Source organism: Crocuta crocuta, unplaced genomic scaffold (assembly GCF_008692635.1).
Source record: "Crocuta crocuta isolate KB4526 unplaced genomic scaffold, BGI_CrCroc_1.0 scaffold190, whole genome shotgun sequence".
Taxonomy (NCBI): Eukaryota; Metazoa; Chordata; class Mammalia; order Carnivora; family Hyaenidae; genus Crocuta; species Crocuta crocuta.
In genome coordinates, this window is record NW_027527955.1 from 911,732 (window position 1) to 934,328 (window position 22,597).

The following is a 22,597-nucleotide window of genomic DNA, read 5'->3' on the forward strand; positions in this document are numbered from 1 at the left end:
GCGTCGGGCTCTGTGCTGGCTGCTGGCTCAGAACCTGGAGCCTGTTTCAGTCTGTGACTCCCTCTCTCTCTGAACCTCCCCTGCTCACACTCTCTCTCTCTCTCTCTCCTAGAAATAAATAAAAATATAAAAAAAAAACTTTTTTCTTCATTGTATATTCTTGTCTCCTTTGTTGTAAATTAACTGACCATGCACACTTGCATTTATTTCTGTGCCCTGAATTCCATTGACTTTTGCGTCTGGTTTTATGTCAATACCATTACTACAGTTTTGTGATATATTTTGAAATCAAGGAGCATGATGCTTCCAGCTTTGTTTTTCTCAAGATTGTTTTTGCTATCTGTGGACCTTTTGTAGTACTATACAAATTTTAGGGTTGTTATATTTCTATGAAAAATGCTATTGGTGGGGAGCCTGGGTGGCTCAGTTGGTTAAGCATCTTCCTTAAGCTCAGGTCATGATCTCGCTGTTCATGAGTTCAAGTTCTGCATCAGGCTCTGTGCTAACAGCTGACAGCTCAGAGCCTGGAGCCTGCTTTGGATTCTTTCTCCCTTTCTCTCTGCCCCTCCCCCACTCACACTCTGTCTCTTTCAAAAATAAATAAACATTAAAAAAATTTTTTTAATGCCATGGAATTTTGGTAGAGATTATACTGAATCTGTAAATTACTTTTGAGTAATATGGACATTTTTACAATATTAATTATTTTAATCTATGAGCATAGAATATCTTTCCATTTATTTGTGTCTTCTTTAATTTTTTTCATCCGTAGCTTATAGTTTTCAGTGTACTTGTCTTTCACATCCTTGATAAAATTTATTCCTAGGTATTTAATTCTTTTTGATGATATTGTGAGTGGGATTACTCTCTTAATTCCTCTTTCTGATAGTTTGCTGCTAGTGTAGAAACATGCAGCAGATTTTTGTATATTGATTTCATCTTGCAACTTTACTGAATTTCTTTATTCTAAGTTTTTTTGGTGGAATCTTTAGGGTTTTCTATGTATTAAATTATGTTGTCTGCAAATAGCGATAGTTTTACATTTTCCTTTCCAATCTTGATGACTTTTATTTGTTTTTTCTGCCTAATTGCTCTGGGTAGGACTTCCAATACTACATTGAAAAAAAGTGGTGAAAGTGAACAACACTGCCTTGCTCCTGATCTTAAAGGAAAAGATTTTAGCTTTTCACCATTGAGTATGATATTCTGTGGGCTTGTGATATATGGCCCCTTATTATTTTGAGCTACATTCCCAATATACTCAATTTGTTGTGAGTTTTCATCATAAATGGATATTGAATTTATCAAATCCTTTTCTTCATCTATTGAGAAGTCACAGGATTTTTATCCCTCATTTTGTTAATGTGGTTTATCATGTTGATTGATTTACAAGTGTAGAACCATCTTTCCATCCCTGGAATAAGTCCCACTTGATCATGGTGTATAATCCTTTATAATCCTTTAAATGTTTTGTTGAATTCAGTTTGCTGATATTTTGTTGGGAATTTTTCCATCTATGTTCATCAGGGATACTGACCTGTAATTTTTGTTGTTGTTGTTGTTGTTGTTGTGTTCCTAACTGGTTTTAGTATCAGGGTAATGCTCATCATAAAATCAGTTTGAGGGTGTTGCCTTCTCTTCAGGTTTTTGGATGAGTTTAAGAAGGATTGATATTAAATCTTCTTTGAAGTTTTGGTAGAATTCACTAATGAAGCCATCTGGTCCTGGACTTGTGTTTGTTGGGAGGTTTTCTTTTTTTTAATTTTTTTATTACTGATTCTGTTTCCTTAATAGTAATTAGTCTATTCAGATTTTTCTATTTATGATTCAGTTTTGGAAGATGGTATGTTTCTAGTAATTAATTTATTTCTTGTAGGTTGTCAAATTGGTTGGCATATAATTGTTCACAATAGTCCTTTATGATCTTTTGTATTTCTTTTGTATCAGTTCCAATTTTTCCTCTTTATTGTCTGATTCTATTTATTTAAGCCCTCTGTTTTTTTCTTAGTCCAGCCAAAAAGCTTGTCAATCTTGTTTATCTTTTGAAAGAACCAGCTGTTAGTTTCATTGATCTTCTCTATTGTCTTTTTAGTCTCTATTTCATTATTTCCAGTCTGATCTTTATTATTTCCTTCCTTCTGATAACCTTAGGCTTTAACAGTTCTTTTTTTTTTTCTAGGTTTAAAGTTAGATTGCTTATTTGATATTTCTATTGTTCTGTGAGATAGGCCTATATCAATATAATCTTTCCTCTTAGAACTGCTTTTGCTGTATCCATAGATTTTGGTATGTTGTATTTCCATTTTTGTTTGTCTCAAGGTTTGTTTGTTTTTTTTAATTTCTCCTTTGATATCCTCATTGACCCATTGGTTGTTCACTAGTATGTTATTTAATCTCCCTATATTTGCAATATTTCCAGTTTTCTTTTTGTAATTGGTTTCTACTTTTATACTATGATTGGAAAAGATGCTTGATATGATTTCAATCCTTTTAAATTTATTTAGACTTGTTTTGTGGACTAGCATATGATTTCTCTTGGCAAATGTTCCACATGCACTTGAGTAGAATTGTGTTTTCTACTGACTTTGGAGAAAATGTTCTGTATATATCTATTAAGTCCAGCTAGTCTAATGTGCCATTTAAAGTCTAATGTGTGATTTTAGGCCGATATTTTTCTCCCTATTGATTTTGTCTAGATGATCTATCCATTGATATAAGTGGGGCTTTAAAATTCCCTACTATTATTGTGTTGTTGTCAGTCTCTCCCTTTAGGCTTGCTAATACTCATTTTATATATTTAGATGCTTCTATGTTGGGTGTATATTTACAGATGTTATATTTTCTTGTTGGATTGACCCCTTTTTCATTCTTTGTCTTTTATTATAGTCTTTATTTTCAAGTTTGTTTCGTCTGATGTAAGTATAGCTTCCCCAGATTTCTTTTGGTTTCCATTTACATGGAATATTTTTCCATCCCTTCACTTTCCATCTGTATGTGTCCTTACATCTAAATCTCTTACAGGCAGCATATATAAGTCTTGGGTTTTTTTTAATCCATTCAGCAAATCTGTGTCTTTTGATTAGAGCATGTAGTCCATTTACATTTAAAGTAGTTGCTCATAGGTATGTACTGATTGTTATTTTATTAATTTTTTTTCTGGCTGTTTGTAGTTTCTCCCTGTTCCCTTCTTCTTCTCTTGCGTTTTACCCTTGCGATTTGATGAATTTCTGTGGTGTTACGCTTAGATTCCTTTTTCATTATCCTTGTAAGTTTATTTATTTATTTTGAGAGAGAGTGCAAGTGGGGATGGGTAGAGAGAGAGGAGAAAGAGAGAATCCCAAGCAGGATCCACACTGTAAGTGCAATGACTGATGTGGGGCTCAATCCCACAAACTGTGAAATCAGGACCTGAACCAAACTCAAGAGGCAGATTCTTAACTGACTGAGCCACCTACAGGCCCCTCATTATCTTTTATGTATCTTTTATAGGTTTTTGCTTTGTGGTTACCATAAGACTTACATCTAACAGCCTATATATTTAACAGTCTATTTTAAGTTGACAGCAAGTTAAGTTTGAATGCATTCTAAAACGCTGCATTTTATGTTTTTGATGTCACATTTTACATCTCTTTGTTTTTGTATCCCTATTGTTTTGTATACTAATTAGTATATCGTTACTTTTACTATGTCTTTTAACATTCATACTAACTTTATAAGAAATTAGTCCACTTTCCTTACTATACATTTACCTTTACCTACGAGATTTTTACTCTCATGTGTTCTCTTATTACTAATTAGTGAGCCCTTTGTTTTAAGCTTAACACAGTCTCTTCAACATTTCTTTGAGGACCAATTTAGTGGTGATGAACTCCTTTCGCTTTTGCTTGTCTGGAGAAATCTTTATCTCTTTTTTAGTTCTAAATGATAATCTTGCTGCATACAGGATTCTTGTTTGGAAGTTTTTTTTTTTCTTTCAGCATTTTAAACAGATCATGCTACTCTCTGCCCTGCAAGTCTCTGTTGAGAGACCTGCTGATGACCATAAGGGGGTTCCTCTGCATGTAACATGCTGTTTTTGTCTCACTGCTTTAAGATTCTCTCTTTGTCTTTAACTTTTGACATTTTAATTATAATGTGCCTTGGGGTGAGGGTTTTTTTGTTTTTGTTTTTTGTTTGTTTTTTCGAGTTCATCTTGTTCAGAACCCCTGGGATCCTAGATGTGGATATCTGTTTCATTCCCCAGTTTAGGGAAGTTTTTAGCCATTATTTCTTTAAATAAGTTGTCTGCCCCTTTCTCTCTCTCTTCCTTCTGGAAGTACTATAATCAGAATGTTATTCTGCTTGGTGTCTGATGGGTCCCTGAGGCAATCTTTTTTTTTTCCTTTTTCTTTTCTGTTTGGGTGAGTTCTATTGCCCTGTTTCCCAGATCACTGATTCTTTCTTCTGCCTTATCTAGCCTGCTGTTAAACCTTTCTAATATATTTTTCAGTTCAGTCAATTGTGTTCTTCAGCTCTGTGACTTCTGTTTGGGACTTTCTTATATTTCTTATATGTTGAAATCTTTCTGTGTGCATCCATTCTTCTCCTGGCTTCAATGAGCATCTTTATGATCATTACTTTAAGTCCTTATCAGGTTAATTATTTATCTCCATTTCATTCATTCAAGTTTTTTTTTTCCTCCTGGAGCTTTATCTTGTTCTTTTTTGGGGAATATATTCCTCTGTTTCCTCATTTTGCTTGACTCTCTCTGTTTGTTTCTATGTGTTAGGCAAAATAGTTATCTCGCCCAGTCTTAAGGGGGTGGCCCTATGTAAGAAATGAACCTTAATGTTTAACTTTACCCTAGTTCTTGGTTGTCTCTGGAACAGTCTCTCTGGTTGCTTAAGACTCATAGGGCCTAGAAATGCAGTCCCTCTGGATACCAGTGCCTGACACTCAAGGGCATCCCCTGTGTGGACTGTGTATGCCCTCTGGCTTTGGTAGGCCAAGGGGGACAGGGCATCATTATGGGAGCAACAGAAGGGGTTCAAGGCCAAAGGAGTGGAATGGGAGATGGGAGGTGACACTGGGTAGTTAGAGTGAGTACAAAAATATTGCTTCCCAGTGCCAGCACCAGCAAGGTAGAGAAAGAATGTAAAATTGTCACCCACCAGTACCTCTACCCTTAGGCAGAGTCCCAACTCTGTGCTCTTCTAGCACATGCCTTAATATCAGCAACTTTATCTTCTTCACATATGGTCTAGGCTCTTCTCAAACTGCTGCTTTTGCACTAGGTCCCAGGGAAAGTTAATCTGCATGTGAGCCTTTTAAGAGCAGAATCTTTCTCTTTCCCTACAGCCTTATGGCTCTCCTGGATGTAAGCCCTGTTGGTTTTCCAAATGACACATTTTGGGGGCTCATTTCCCTATGCAGGCCCCAAAGCATGGGGTGGCTAATGTGGAACACAAACTCCATGCCCCTCAGGGAGAAATTCCTTATTCGTGAGACCCCTCCCCATTGTGGGTCACCACTGTGGGGGTAGGGTTTTTGTCAAGACCATGTATCTGCCTCTCTTACCTGTCTTGACGTGGCCCTTTTTTCCCTTGTTGTAAATGAGCTGTTCAGCTAGTTCTCAGGTTATTTCCTGAGGGAATTTTTCCATATGTAGTCATAGATTTGTTGCATCTTTAGGGGGAGGTAAGTTCAGGATGGTTCTATGCCACTGTCTCAAACTGTCTCCTTGTATAGGTTTATATAAAGACATCTTGCTAATGCATCAAGTTGTTCTGCAACTACTCACAGTCTGCTTCTTTACATTGATGTATGATAGTCATTGAGGACACAAAAATGAACAAACCAAAATTCAGGAGTTCACAGCCTGGTAAGAATCATAAAGGGATGGGACAACATTCTGGAAGCAGAGAGTAGAGACACTTGGCCATCTCTCTGGGGTGGAGAAATAGTTGTAATAGTAGGGGATTTAACAAAGGAGATGATACCTAACTGAAACTTGCTGAGGAGTAGAATTTTTCCAAACAGACTAAGGGTAGGAAGGCATTTGAGGCATTTAGGACATTGAAGAAGGGATGTGATGACATGGGGTGCACCAAGCCCAAAGTGGAGGCAGGAGCTAGCAGTGGGGGAGCCGGATTGCCAAAGGCTCCCTCGTGCACCACCTCATGGAATTTGGACATTGTCCAGGAGGTGATTAGAAGCCACTTTTACGGAAGGGGGCTCCTGGGTGGCTCAGTCAGTTAAGTGTCCGACTCTTGATTTCAGTTCCAGGTCATAATCTCACAGCTCATGAGTTCAAGTCCTGCATCAGGCTCTGTGCTATGTCAGCAAGAAGGCTACTTGGAATTCTCTCTCCTTCTCTCTCTGCCCTTCCCCTGCTTATGCACCCCCCCAAATAAATATGTAAACTTTAAGAAATTTAAAAATTGTTAAAAGCTAAAAAGATAGAATAACGCCAATTTTAAAAAAATTTTTTTATGTTTTATTTATTTCTGGGAGAGAGAGAGAGACAGCGCGAGCAGGGGAGGGTCAGAGAGAGAGGGAGTCACAGACTGAAACAGGCTCCAGGCTCTGAGCTGGCAGTCAGCACAGAGCCCGACGCGGGGCTTGAACCCACGAACGGCGAGATCATGACCTAAGCGAAAGTCGGACACTTAACCGACTAAGCCACCCAGGTGCCCCAAAATAATGCCAATTTTTAAATGATGGAATATTTTAAATACAACTTTACCAGTTTAGTAGTTTACTTAAAGTTTCTTTATGTAACCAAACAGGCAAATCAAACAAGCAAAACATTATCCTTTGTATATAAATTTATGTTTTTAAGAAGTCGGGGCCTTAAAAAAAGTTGGGGCCTTTCCCCCCCTAGATATAGAAAAATAGTTATAAGGTTTATTTGAAAGAATAAACATGCAAAAATATCTGGGAAAACCCTTTAAGAAGAAGAAAAGACCAGTGGATGGTGGAAGATAGTCCATACCAAACAAGAAAACACATTTTGTTTTTTTTTTTTTTAAGTTTTTACTTAAATTCCAGTTAGTTAACATACTGTGTCATATTAGTTTCAGGTGTACAATCTAGTAATAAAACACATTTTAAAGTCTCAAAACTTAAAACAGTGTGGTATTAGCACATGAATGGACAGACTAATAAAAAATGCTAAAAACAGACCTAAATGCATGTAGAAATTTAGAATTTTAAAATAGTGATCACAGCAAAACTTTGACCTAAGAAATCCATTTTTTCCTAAGTCTAAAAAACTACTCTCTTATAGTCTTTTCCATAAGATTAATTTACATAAATAGCCTAAAAATAAACTTCGTATCTAAACACCTATGAATTTTACAAAAATCAGTACCCAAGTTATCTACACTAAGAATAAAACAGCTAAAACAATTGTGACAAGATAAAAAAAATGAGTAAGGGAAGAGGAGTAACATAAGAGCAAAAAACCTGAAAGGCAGTTAAAAGTGACATTTAAAGACTGTTTAGGAAACGTTTATCGACCCCCTGAAGAATGGCAGGAATTCTAATAGATATTGCAGTAAATAATGCTCTTTCCTTTCCAACATCTAAACAAGACCGTATGCCAGAGGTTGTTTGAAGGTCAGAAGACACGCAGGACAGAATAATTAGCTTTAATGGTATGAGATTGAGGACCCTGGAAAGGGACAGAGAAGTCTGCACAAGGAACTCTGAAGGAGTAGGATTCACCTGATAGAAAAGAAGGATGCAGGAGGCAGGGGGTGAGGGAACCCACCCTTGACCTGGAAATGGAATGAACATGGTGTAGCTAGAGTTTAGGGAGCTTGTGGGGGAATAACAGGAAGGGAGGCAGAAAAGGTACGTTAGAGCTTTATACTGACTGGTCAGTTATGCCATGCCAAGAAATGTTACCTGGATCCCACAGGCATCAGGGAAACTATCCAATGCATGATAATTCCTCTTAAATCAAGAGGAATATGATTAGAGTAAGACAGGACAGTGGGGGAAAGAATCAGTTCCTTCTCTGGCCTATTATTGCCCAGAAACCAGCAGCTCTGTCACAGTTGGTCTCCCTCTGTTCCTTTCCCCACACCGTAGGCAGGGACTTCTTCCATGGTCTCCTTGATCTTAGTGGCTTCCTGTAACCATCATGAGAACCCTGGTTCCCTTTGTTAGCCTGGCATTCAGGATCCCACACATCACCCTTGCCTTCCTCACAGCTTCATCAGCCCCTGCTCCTTCACCTGGCCCTATGCACTGGGATACAAACTCTTGCCAGGGTGTGAGACATAACCTGTCTTCTTCAGCTCTCTTAACTTCCACGTGCTCTCCCTTCCCATGGTCCTTTTACACCGTGCAAAGTTTCACACCGTGCCAAGCACAGTACCTGGCCCTCTGTAGCCACTCAAATGTTTTTTGAATGAACACATGAGTAGATGATTGGATTAAAGTTCATCTGAGTTTTCATCTGCCCCTGGAAATTTTTCATGACCTTCCTTGAGCTTGCCACAGCTTGTCCTTCTTTCTGTTTCCATTCTCTAGCTCCCGTACCTACCAGTTTTTTCTACTGCCTTACAGTTGATTGGTTATTATCCATCTCTCATCCCCCAGAGGTTATAAACAATTTAGGGAAAGGGATTGTCTTTTATCTCTATATCCCATGTTCTAACATGGTGCCTAGTACACATTCATCTCAATAAATGTTGGTGGGTAATTAGATTCAGGCAGTGGGAGTGGGGGGGAACTTGGGGAATCAAAGCAAAAACAATGTTTACAAAGGCATAATCAACACTCGAAAGAAGAGATTAATTCTTCTCTTGGTGCTAGAGAATACAGGTTCCCTAGGGCTGGAGGAAAAAGGCAATTTTAAGTATTCACCTTGGCAAAAGAGAAACTGACATGACTTCCCCCAGAACTACTCTGCCCTGCCTTCATGGCTGTTTGGATCCCTCCTCCTAGATTGTTTACACAACAGACACCCAGAGGCAAACCCCATAAGTCCCAGATAATGCAGGTGCCTTGTAGGTGCCCTGCATTTCTAGGCATTCAGAAAAGAATAATCTCCATACATTCCATATGTTACCATTTAATCTTTTTTTTTTTTTTTACCATTTAATATTAATTAAGCCTTAAATCTAATGCTATCTTACATCCTGGTTTCCGTTACAGAATAAAGACCCCAAGATGGCTCGAGTTGCACTGGAATCTCTGTACAGGTTACTCTGGGTTTACATGATTCGAATTAAATGTGAAAGCAATACAGCTACTCAGAGGTAAGGGGCTGGTTCGGTTAATGGTAACTACTTCACTGACTTAATGATAACCATTTCTCAGCCTGTAAAGAGGGTGTTTTGTTTTAATGCTACCTATACTGACCAAAGTAGAAACTATTCAACGCTGACCCTTTCTGAAAGATCTAAGTCCTAAGGACATGTTCAGTCTTTGCTTAGTCAATGGCTTTTCCAGGACCACGAGCTGCACGGCCGTGGTTGTGGTCACCATGCTAGCTGAACACATGGCTATAATTTTCCAACTGCCCGTAGTTGTCCAGAAAAATTTTCATAGAGTAATTATGCTAATGAAAGAGGGATGACATGGTTTGTTTTCTTTTTCTGAATTCTCTCTGATACTTAGATAAGATGAAACATCTGCCATTTTCACTTACAGAACTGGAGCTCAGCCAATCTTGCTTGTGTTCTCTTTTTTTCTCCCTATCTTTCAGCCGTCTTATAACCATCATCACAACACTTTTCCCCAAAGGGTCCCGTGGTGTGGTGCCAAGGGATATGCCTCTGAACATCTTTGTGAAAATCATCCAGTTCATTGCCCAGGTAATGGAGACGCTTCTGGTGGTGGGGATGATCTAATTGCCTTCAAGTAGCCAGTCTCCTTCCTAGGCAGTACTACCAGCTGAAGAGTCTGAAGTAATAGCTTATGTGGAAAGAATTTTCAGAATGGTTTTGTAAGTGTTTTCACACATAGCTTTTTTTTTTCTTCAAAACAAATAGCAACATGGGTACATCAAGTGTTTTCACATTTATCAAATGAAGGAGCTGAGAAAGTTTAAGGGACTCATCTAAGGTCACAGAACCTATCAGTAAAAGGGTCTCTTGACTCCCAGTCCCTGTTTTGTCCTGATTGTCTGCTCAGGATTTGGCAAGTCAGGAAGAAGCAAAGAGTCTGATGTTTGGAGGAAATCAAAATGTGGTTTTGTGAAATTTGAGGAGTAAATAAAAATGTTCTCTCATCTTGTGAGAAAGAAGAATGAATAGGTAGATTAGCACTTATCAAGCACTTAGTCTTGTCAGGAACTTTTTGAAGAACTTTACAGGTACTAATTTCCTTAAAACTGGGTCTAATAGGGGCTCCTGGGTGGCTCAGTCGGTTAAGCGTCCGACTTCGGCTCAGGTCACGATCACACGTTTGGTGGGTTCAAGCCCTGCTTCGGGCTCTGTGCTGACAGCTCAGAGCCTGGAGCCTGCTTCAGATTCTGTATCTCTTTCTCTCTCTGACCCTCCCCTGCTCATGCTGTCTCTCTCTCCCAGAAATAAATAAAACATTAAAAAAAGTAAAAAAAAACCTGGGTCCAATAATAGTAAACATAGTTTTTAGTATTTAATTTACTATTTAGAAATGAGATTTTTACCTTTTTGTAAACACACTTTGCGGGTAAATGGTTATAACCCAACTTTGACTTCCTTGTGACTTACAGAACAGTGTGAAAAGATAATTATTCCAGTTCAACCTCCTTCGCAAGACATCTCTATACCCTTAAACAAGTCAGAGAACATCTTTCTTCTGTTTCTTGATCTGTAAAATGTGGGGGAAATGCTTGCCCAGTGTACTTCAGAATGCTGTATGGAGAAAGGGAAATTATAGGCATGAAATACCATTAAGTACAATTAATGTTGATATAAAGGTGTAAGGGCCAGTTGTTACTTCACAGACTAATAATATATGATATCTCTTTATGCGTTTGGTGTACTGAGATGCCTCTGTCATATTTGCTCTTACGGGAAAAAACATTACTTGCTTTTCAGGCAGATGAAGTCATTGTGATTTTTTTCTGCATATAGTTATCACATGCCTGAGAACGTGCTCTGATTATTCCAGAATATTGTTTAAAATGAACCTGTCATATAATAGCACCCACTGTCTCAAACCATTAGAATCTGGCTTATACTTTCTCACTTAAGTAACCATAAGATGTCTTATTTGTTGATTATTCATTTCACTCTCAGAATTGTTCATCATAATATGAGCCCAAGGATTCAAAATGTTAGAGAACAGAAGAAGATGGTCACTTTGCAGTGGTATTTTTATTTATTTTTTATGAAAAAAAATTTTTAAATATTTATTCTTGAGAGACAGAGCATGGTAAGGGAGGAGCAAAGAGAGAGGGAGACACAGAATCTGAAGCAGGTTCCAGGCTCTGAGCTGTCAGCACAGAGCTTGACACAAGGGTTTGACCCCACAAACCATGAGATCATGACCTGAGCCAAAGTTGGATGCTCAACTAACTGAGCCACCCAGGTGCCCCTGGAGTGATTTTTAAAAAAAAATTTATGTATTTTTGTGAGAGAGACAGAGACAGAGCATGAGTAGGGGAGGAGCAGAGAGAGAGGGAGACACAGAATCTGAAGCAGAATCTAGTCTCTGAGCTGTCAGCACAGAGCCCAGTGTGGGGCTCGAACTCACAAGCTGTGAGATCATGACCTGAGCTGAAGTCAGAGACTTAACCAATGGAGCCACCCAGGTGCCCCTGCAGTGATATTTTTAAACATACATTTTAGGGTCACCTGGGTGGCTCAGTTGGTTAAGCATCCAGCTTCCACTCAGGTCATGATCTCGCAGTTTATGGGCCGGGCTCTGTGCTGATAGCTGGCTCAGAGCTTGGAGCCTGTCTTCGGATTCTCTGTCTCCCTCTCTTTCTGTCCCTCTTCTGCTCACACTGTCTCTCTCTCTCTTTCAAAAAGAAATAAAACATAAAAAATTTTAATAAATAAATAAATAAACATACATTTTAAACTGAGTTTCAAGAGGTTATCAGCATTTGCAGTACAAGCATGAAGTGTTGAGGCTATGTTTAAGCCCAGACACCAGACACTCCAAGTGTTTTAGTTTTTCATTTTGGGGAATATGTTTTTTGTTTTATCATCTTCATTCCATGCTTTAGGGGCTAAATTCCACATTACATAACAGAAGCATCCCTGCACATCTCAAAAATAGAGGCAACTTCACCGAAGGCTCCTAAGGGGCATGGTCTTCCTTCAGGGATTCTCTTGATGCATAAAACTGAACAGTGTCTTGCTTCCTGTAGCAGCCACCTGTCTGTGGCCTATAATGAAAATAGACACTTCACATTGAATTTGTATTTTAATATCTTCGTTTTGTTGTCTCTTTTCCACCACAGGAACGTTTAGATTTTGCAATGAAAGAAATTATTTTTGATTTTCTCTGTGTGGGAAAACCAGCAAAGGCTTTCAGTCTCAATCCAGAGGTATGAATGAAATGATCCTTTTATGTACTTCTAACTGAGCGTGTACTGACAGAGCCATACCTTTTTTGCTTTGCAGCTTTGGGGAATAGGGAGAAGGACATTTTCTGGAAAAGTCTTCTGTTTGGTTCTGTCCATGTTTATTTGACTAGCTATCACAGATGATGGAATTTCAGGAGTCAGATTTTGGGTGAACAGACTTAGAATGATAGCAGGTTGATGTGCTATTGTATCCTGTTCTTGCATGATAGAGCAAACCTTGCCCAAAAAGATAATCTGCCACCACAGGTCACATTGCTTTATTTTATTATTATTTTTGTAAATGTTTTATTCATTTCTAGGAGAGAGAGAGACAACGTGAGCAGGGGAGGGTCAGAGAGAGAGGGAGTCACAGACTGAAATAGGCTCCAGGCTCTGAGCTGGCAGTCAGCACAGAGCCCGACGCGGGGCTCGAACCCACGAACCGCAAGATCATGACCTAAGCGAAAGTCGGACGCTTAACCGACTAAGCCACCCAGGCGCCCCTCACATTGCTTTATTTTAGACAAGTCAGTACTTATAACTGTTAGGATGCAGATGAACAAGTTGAGTCCTGGGAAGTGTTGAAACAGAGAGGAATGAATACATGTATTAGTAAAATACTAAAATTGAATGAAATCGAGTGATGTATGGAGATCTATGTTTCTGTGGCAGCATCGCAACTCAAGGGCCAGGCAGATCACAAAAGTGATGGGTACAACACACGGTGGGAGTGACCTATGCAAATGAGAAGCACATCCCAGTTTAAACTTTAAAAACACTGTCGGCCAACAGAACTGTGCCTGGCAAGCTGCCTCTTTGCAGTCCTTTCCCTATGATATTGTAGAAAGAACACTGAGCCGGAAAGCAGCAGTATTCCATTTGCCCCTTGACACAGGCCTTACCACTTTATTATCACTCTGCACTTCAGCTTTTTTTGCCAGTAAAATGAACAAAATACTTTCCTAGATCACTCATAGAATAACCGTGATATTGTGACATGACAAGCTCTTAAAATAAAAAAAAAAGCACATCATAGAAGTTTTTTTAAAAAAAAAGAATGTTCCTATCATCACTGTCCTATTTCGTCTGGCTCCTTGCTTCTGTCAGTAAGGACGGAGGCTCACAATCAGCAGCTGGTTAGCAGCAAAAGGAACCACGCCTCCTGGTTCCACAGCCTGCATTCTCTTCTTTGTGCTAAGGTCGCCTTGTGTCTAGGGGCAGCTGGAGAAGCCCCAAAATGGGAGGTTTTGTCTGGTGTCTAATGACATCACAGTCTTCTGGAATGGCTGCAGCCAGTGTCAGTGGGCCAAGGGTAGATGAACAAAGTCGATGCAAATCCAGTGCATTTGGGCTGGAATGGGGCCCAGGACCCTTTGGTAGAGAGTCTTCTCCTACTAGGAAGTTTCTCAAAATACCTTTCACTTCTCAGGAGTCATGGCTTTAACAGCCCTCAGAATTACCAGGTTATTAGTCTAAAAAGAACATACTGAAAGCTACCATCATTATCACCATGTATAAAATTTACCCCTTGTTCTTCCCTCAAACTTCTCAGTCAATGAATAATTTGTGAACCTATTTGTGCAGAACAATTGGAATGATGGGGTTTTTAATTTTTAAAACTATAAAAAGACATTTGAGTATCTTCTTCCATTTCTCTTAAGCTTATATGGTTATGGAAGAGTTTATCAGTAGTTGGTAATTAGAAGCTTAAAGGCATATTTATGATCCTACTTCAATAGTACACACAAGGATGAGAATAGTCTATAAGGTAGATGTCACACACTTGATAAAATATGTTGTGGGTCACAGTTGCACAAGAAACATATTAAAATCATGTCTTAAATCATATTTTGGAAATAGCTTGTGGAACAAGACCTAGAGATGGAAAGGATTATCTTACTACAAAGTTATAGTGCATCAACCACTCAACAGTTCGATAATTTCCAGTTAAGCGTCCCATTTTCATTCAGACTGAGATGGCTTCTAGATGCATCATCATCATCATAAGAACTTACTCATCTGTGAGAAGTTTCTAGGTCATCCATTTCTGTCATTTTTGTCTTGACCTAAAATAACATGGAACTGGATGTCCTAGCCAGTGCCAGAGGCAAAAAGAAGAAATAAAAAGCATATGGATTGAAAATGAAAAAATAAAACTATTTTTATTCACAGACAACACGATTGCATATGTAGAAAATACCAAAGAATCTACCGAAAGTTGACTTACCTAATACATTATTTTAGAAAGTTACAAGATACATATAGAGGGGATACAAGATAAATATAGAGGGGCACCTGGCTGGTTCTGTCAGTAGAGCATGTGACTCTTGTTCTCAGGGCCATGAGTTCAAGCCCATGTTGGGAATGGAGCCTACTTTAAAAAATAAACAAAAATAAATATATAAAATCAATGTATTTCTATATTATGGTAATGAACAATTAGAAACTGAACACTTTACCATAGCAATGAAAACAGAATACTTAGCAATAAAGCTAACAATTATGTGCAAGATTTGTGTACTGAAAACTAAAAGACGCTGAGGAAAAATCGGAGACAACCCAAATAAATGGAGAGAAATCCGGTTTGTGGATTGAAAGATTTAAGACTATAAAAAGGTCAATGGTCTCCAAATTAATCTATATATATTAAACTATAATCCCATTAATAATCCCAATTAAAATCATTATAACATTTTCTCTAGAAATCAATAAACTGATTCTAAAGCTTATATGGAAAATATAAAGAATTAGAATAGCCAGCATAATGCTGAAAAAGAAGAAAAAAATTGGAGGACTAGTTTGTCCTGATTTCAAAACGTACTGAAGAACTACAATAGTGTAGTACTGGCAGAAGAGTGATTATAAAGACCAATGGAAGAGAAGAGAGATTCCAAAAATAGACCCACATATATACATTCAGTTTATTTTCAACAACATTTTCAAGTTATTTCAGTGAATAAAAGGTAGCCTTTTCAATGAATGGTGCTGAACAATTGGACATCCACTTGCAAAATAATGAATTTCAACCCATAATTTGCACAGTAAGCAAAAATTAAGTCAAAATGTATCAGAATCCTAAATATAAAATCCAGCATTATAAATCTTCCAGAAGAAAACATACGATAAAATCTTTGTAATCTTTGAGTGGACAAAAATTTCTTAGGACACAAAAATATCATGAATTAAAAAAGAAAAAATGGTAAATCAAACATCATCATCATACAAATATGTTTGCAATTTAAGAGCTACTGTTAATAAAGCATAGAGTCGCCGACTGGGAGAAAATATTTGTAAAACACTATTGATAAAGCACTTGTATCCAGGATATAAAGAACTCTCAAAGCTCAATAGTAAGACACAACTCCATTTTTACAATGGGCGAAAGGAAGAGCCTCTTCCCCAAAGGAGGTAGAAATGACTGATGAAAAGATGTTGAGCATCAATAGTCATTAGGGAAATGCTGGTTAAAACCACACTGAGACGTGCTGAGAAGGATGTTGAGCACCTGGAACTTCATACTACTTTGGTGAGAACACAAAAAGGCACAACCATTTTAGAGAACAGTTTGGCAATTTCTTTTAAGTTTAAACATACACTTATTGTATGATCCAGCATTTCTACCCTAAGGTATTTATCCAAGAGAGACTGAAACCCTAAAAGTCCAAAAAGGTTTCTATGAATATTTACAGTAGCTTTATTGATACAACTAAAAACAGGAAAGCAACTCATGTCCAACAGCTGGTAGGCGACTAAACACGTTGTGTGTCATCAATATAGTGGAATACTATTCAGCAATGAAAATGAACAGATGACTTACATTGCAACAACATCTCAAAAGCTTGATGCTAAGTGAAAGAAGCAAGACACAAAAGACTATGTACTGTTTGATTCCATCCTGGAAAAGGTGAAAAACTTCAAGGCAGAATTTAGACGATGATGGTCAGATGCTGGGATGGAAGGTGGACTGACTATAAAGAGGCATGAGGGAACTTTTGGGGATGATGGAAAAACTTTATATCTTGAATGTGATGAGTTACCTGACTGTATAAGTTTCTCAAAACTCAAAGAACTGTGCAACTATGTATGTTTTACTCTGTGCAATTTATGTCTCTATAAACTTGACTTTAAAAAAATAAAGCATAGTTTCAAACCTACAAATATATAATTACCAGCAGGAACTTTTCAGGCATTAATCCTTACCATAGCCCTGCATGATCAATAGGTATTGCTATCCTCATTTTACAGCAAGGAAGCTGAGACTTGGCCTTGGAAGAGTTAAATAATTTCTCAAGTGCAGACAAATAATAAAATGGAGAGGTAAAGGGGCGCCTGGGTGGCTTAGTCGGTTAAGCGTCCGACTTTCGCTTAGGTCATGATCTCGCGGTTCGTGGGTTCGAGCCCCGCGTCGGGCTCTGTGCTGACTGCCAGCTCAGAGCCTGGAGCCTGTTTCAGAGTCTGTGACCCCCTCTCTCTCTGACCCTCCCCTGCTCACGCTGTCTCTCTCTCTCTCTCCTAGAAATAAATAAAACATTACAAAAAAAATAAAATAAAATGGAGAGGTATGATATAGACTATATAAAATACAAAAAGAAATTGTGAAGTTAAATTGAAAAGTATATGTCCCAAATTATCCCATCTTGCTTCTGCCCTTAGTGTTATCCAGAGGGAAGGAAAATTCAGAGAACTGGCTAGGGTGGTTCATAAATTGGATATACCACTTGCAATAACTGAGACTTGGCCATTTACGTCAGTCCACAGTTATTCTATTTGTATTGCATTTCCTGAATTGAACATTTTACTGCCTCACCCATAACATTACTATTTCTTGAGAAAAATACACAAGCCTAGAATATATGTCATGAACTACAAAAATAAGTGAGGAAATGAATGGACTTTCAATACACAGCTAAATCTTTTAAAGTTAATACTCTTTCATTCTAGAAACTGGAGAGAGAATATTATTGAAGGCTATAAAATCATAAAGTACATATTGGATCAGTACAAATGAGCCAGAAAAATGTTCACCAAATCCTGGTTAAAATATCATTGTTCCTGGAAGCTTGAATAGTTTCGAAATGAATAGAAGTCTATATTATTTTTGTTATAGAATGTAATCAGATACCGCAGAATAGGCAACTGGGGCAAACTCGACTTGGGTATAGCTCCCCACCTACTTCTTAGATGGCCTCAGTTTCTCCACCTGAAAAACAGGAATAATTGTACTTTCCTTGCATGACTGTTTTCAAACTGAGAATTAATGAGCAGTTCTGGATATATTTTAGGGACTAAGTAAATTATAACTAGAGTATCCTTATTGGTAGCAATAATTATTATTTTCTGCTGTTAGGTAGTAACCTGCTTTGGAAACATTACTTCATGTAATATGCATTCATGCATCACTTCATGAAAATATGAGTATAAATGATTACACATGGCTTTTAAGGAAGTACAAATGTTTGAGTACTTTCTGACCTTTTAAGATATTGCTACTGGTAGCAGCTATCGCACTGAATCATCTTTCAGAGCCACTATTATGCCTTACCTGAGCCTGAGGATGATAATGACCTGGCCCCGAATGGCATTATTTCTTATAAGCTCAGGTATTTTTTATCAGTAGCAAGTTCATTGACATTGTACTTTTAAAATTTATTTTCAAACTTGCCAGTCTTTTTGAATCAGGAGTCATCAAACTGCAATTCAGAGCAGACCATTTTTATTTTGTGATTCACATTTGTAACTCCTATTTGTTTTCATTCGCTCTTTGTGAATTAACACATGTGGCATCTCTGTCCCTCTCTCAGAAGACCTATGAGCCCTTTGTTTACCTCAGTTTACCTTAGTTGCAGCTGCTCCAGAGGATGGCTGCCTTTCCCTTGGATGTGCATCAGGATTCCCCAAACAGGATCATGACCCTCTCAAACATACCCTCCAAGTAGGGTGAAAATCTTTCCAGTCATCTTCTTGTGCTGCACCAACAAATAGTGACAGAAACTTAATTTAACATAGGTTTGGCTTAAATTCTTGTGCCTTTCAAATTACTTTCTCATACTAATCTGGATAGCAAGCCATGCTAACTTCTCTCAGAGGCTGATGGTTAAATTCCAGTATGATAATTGGGTTTTTCTTTTTCTTTTGAACACATTATCTCTTACAGAGAATGAACATTGGTTTACGGGCATTCTTAGTAATAGCTGATAGCTTGCAGCAGAAAGACGGTGAACCCCCCATGCCGGTGACAGGAGCTGTTCTCCCTTCAGGAAACACACTGAGAGTGAAGAAAACATATTTGAGTAAAACGCTAACTGAAGAAGAAGCCAAAATGATAGGTGGGTTTCAGAGATGTGTTAGAGGCGAGCCTTTATAAGCCCTTCTAATGACCAATGGATACTTACCTTCAGTGAGATTCACTGTTAAAACATTTTTATACAAGTAGCTATAACATTCCAACATTAATTGTTTTGATTGATTCATGCTGTGCTATGTTTTACTGCCCTTTAAACTTTCTGGAACTTCCTAGTACACATTTTGCCATTTAAATGTTAGACTTTTATCTGCGGTCTTTTCAAACTTCTAATATTGATTACCTACATTTTACAGTAAATTTCTGAGACAGCTGTGTCCTTTGGTAGATATCCTGTTTATAAAGCAACCATATAAATATGCATACATTAGTTCATTCATTTTTATACTTCCTTTCCTTCTTTTATTTCCCAGTAAAATTAGTTTAATCCCTGTTTTAAACATTCCACATCCCACACATGCCAGGTTATATTGTAGGTTTAGCCTACATGAGATCTTCTTTTTAATTTAGCTATCGTAATCCAAAGAGGTGATTTTTTTGCATTTGTTTCTTTCTTGTTGAATACTTGAGGTTAGAAACCTATAAACTTTGTTAAAATAATTCCTATGTCAAACATCTAAGGGAAATTTGAGACTTCTCGCTTTAAAATGTTTATCTTTAATTAGGAAATACTCCAATGAGTTTAGAAAGATTTAATGTATGAAAAATATTTATCTTTAATATTTTTCACAGAGGAAATTAGGAAATTCTCCAATGAGTTCAGAAAGATGTAATGTATGAAAAATAATGATTAATAATGATTTCATTAAAGTACAAATTTTAAATGCAAAGCAATTTGCTTTTCACTTGTATTATATACATAAATAGATGAAATGCATACACATACATGAAATACATAGGCTACACATATTTGACTTCTGTAGAACACTGACACTTTATTTAATGGGAACAGTAAAAATACTATGGTTAAAATGTTTTCCTTCATTCTAAAACTTATGGTGTAAAGCCACTTTTGTTTATTTTACTAAAAAATCTATACATATATTTCAGAGAACAATAAACTTATTAAAATCCCAGCCCCAAATAAGAATTATTATTTATTCACATAATCAGGAATGATGGTGAATTTTCTTGTACTAATCAAAAACATAAAAATTCTAAAGCAAAACTTTCTATTTCCTTTTTATTTTAACTCTTCCAGAAAATATTTCCCTTTGAAGTATTAGAACTCCTATTTATTAAATTTCAGTGATTATTTGGTGAACACCTACGAAGTTCAGGACACTGTGCCAGTGTTCTACAGAAAAGAGATTGAATTAGAATCTGCTTAATGAAGTCATTGAGCCATTGATGGTCTTCAGTAAAAACATGTCATAGGTGATGAACAAACTATGATTTAATTACTTGATGGATTTAGTCAAAGATTTAACTATAATGTACATTTTCCAGGCATGTCATTATATTACTCTCAAGTACGAAAAGCCGTGGACAACATTTTAAGGCACCTTGATAAAGAAGTGGGAAGGTGTATGATGCTAACAAACGTTCAGATGCTAAACAAAGAACCCGAAGACATGATTACGTGAGTACAATGAAGACTAAGTTTGTAATGAAGGATTAATTAGCCAAAATGTACCAGCAGAGATTTTCACCATTTATTCTGTATTTTGTTCTTCTCTTCCTAGCATCAGAGTTCTAAGAAGTGCTAAGAATAGTAAAAATATTGACTAACTCTGGAAATAAGGTCAAACCTGAGATTGATCTATTTCAGTTATATATCTCAAATATCATTAGGCCAGTAAGTTAGAAAAGGGAGCCAAGACTTACACTGGTCCACATTTTTCAGAAGTGGTATGTTGCTCCCAAGCTAGCTCTGTCACAGTCTACGTGCTAGAGTGACATCACCAGTTGGCTGACATTCCATCTTTATAAATTTCAAATTCACACGTTTCTAGTGATTGCTCCTGAGCTGTGAGGGTTACATGTGTCTAATAATCTCTATGCACCCGTGTGATAGAAATACTGGATCCTAAAAAAAAAAAAAAATGTATAGTTTTGAATGTACCTATTCATTTGAAATCAAATGCCCTCAGCCAAAATCTAAGATGTGGCTTTGTAATTAGAGCTCTGCAGAAGAAAGTCATACAACTTGTATTTGCTGCTTTTGATTCATTATGGCAGGAGCTAGGATTAGGTTATAACTTCACACTTTAAGAAAGTTCAGACTTTGTCGTTGGACTGTGAATTAAATTATATGTGGCATCTATGGCATAATTTTCCAAAAATATAACTGGGAAAGTTTCCTTTGTCCCTCAGCATTTCCAGTTCCAAATACCACAGTTGGTTGGAAGATTGTTACCTATACAGAGACATTCATGTTGTGGGTGTGTATTTTTATTGCAATGGCAGCACCTCAAAAATGAAGTATGACAAAAGAAAACAACACATGATAAGACAAAGTAAAACATACAGAATTATTCTAACTAGATATTTAGGAGTATATAAAGTTAAACTGAAAACCTCCTCCTCAGAGCCCCACTTAAAGTCTGCGACCATTCCTTGACTCAACACAAATGTATACATATATGTATTTTTTTGTACAAAAATGGGATTATACGATGCATGCCATCCTGCAGCTTGCCACTCATTTGTTTTAAATGATCACATTGCTTTAGATTTCACCCTAAATGGTCTCAAAAATTAAAACTGACCAAGATGAATCACGTCAAATGTATTGTCTCCTGCTCTGGTTCCAACCTCACAAATGGCCAGATTGTCAACCTTTATCCTCACTAGTACATTCTTTTTTTAATATACTGAAGCAATTTTCTATTGATAATGTAGAAGATAAAAGAAATGATTTCAAAACTTCTGCCATATGGTTGTTTGCCCGAAAAAATAGTAACAAAAAGCTTTTAAAGGAAAACTGTATTGATAGTCAAGAGATCATAAGATAGCACCAGGACCAAAACCATATATTCAAGACCATTAAAAGGTACAGGGTTAAATGCAACCGTAAACATTTTGTTTGTGTTTTAACCAATACTTTAAACTTTTTCTAAGATGATTCCTTACTTTTTCCGGTTCAATCATCGTAAGACCCCCAAATAGGGCTTGGAATACTTTCTATGCTACATTTTAAGGCAGATTTCAGAGTAGGAAATAATTCATTGCTACATTTCCAGAAGACAAAGAGAAACATTAGGGATATAAGCATTTAAGAGAAGACAGTGGAGGGGCGCCTGGGTGGCTTAGTCGGTTAAGCGTCCGACTTTCGCTTAGGTCATGATCTCGCGGTTCGTGGGTTCGAGCCCCGCGTCGGGCTCTGTGCTGACTGCCAGCTCAGAGCCTGGAGCCTGTTTCAGTCTGTGACTCCCTCTCTCTCTGACCCTCCCCTGCTCACGCTGTCTCTCTCTCTAGAAAAAAAGAAAAAAACAAAAACACCTTAAAAAAAAAAAAAAGAGAAGACAGTGGAGGTCTATACCACGCTAACAGAAACCATCATTGGAGTTAATATTAGATCCCCCACTTTCCCATGTCCTGCGTAGGCTATGAGCTTGAACATTAAGCATTCTATGTTGCTCCATTTCCATTCTTCATTCCTTTTGTGGTATATGCTAGAAAACAATAATAATATCTATTAATGAGAATTATGTTACAGAAAGGGGGAGGTTCACTTGCTTTCTATAAAAGCCCAGAAAGCAAGGACCACAGTAATAAAAGGAAATCATGTACCCATTAAAGTTTCTAATCTAAGCTTGTTTTATCAGCTTGGAAGACTCACGGAATTTGCCTTATAC

General features: G+C 37.4%; 1 protein-coding gene across 1 annotated transcript in view; it reads left to right on the plus strand.

Annotated features, from left to right (window-relative positions):
- FRY (FRY microtubule binding protein) overlaps positions 1–22,597 on the plus strand; it is a 269,335-nt gene that overhangs the window by 108,009 nt on the left and 138,729 nt on the right. The window contains exons 12-16 of the mRNA XM_077752524.1: positions 9,148–9,251; positions 9,701–9,809; positions 12,392–12,478; positions 18,651–18,822; positions 20,247–20,379. Coding sequence (XP_077608650.1) covers positions 9,148–9,251; positions 9,701–9,809; positions 12,392–12,478; positions 18,651–18,822; positions 20,247–20,379 — 605 coding nt within the window. The remainder of the gene's footprint in view (positions 1–9,147; positions 9,252–9,700; positions 9,810–12,391; positions 12,479–18,650; positions 18,823–20,246; positions 20,380–22,597) is intronic.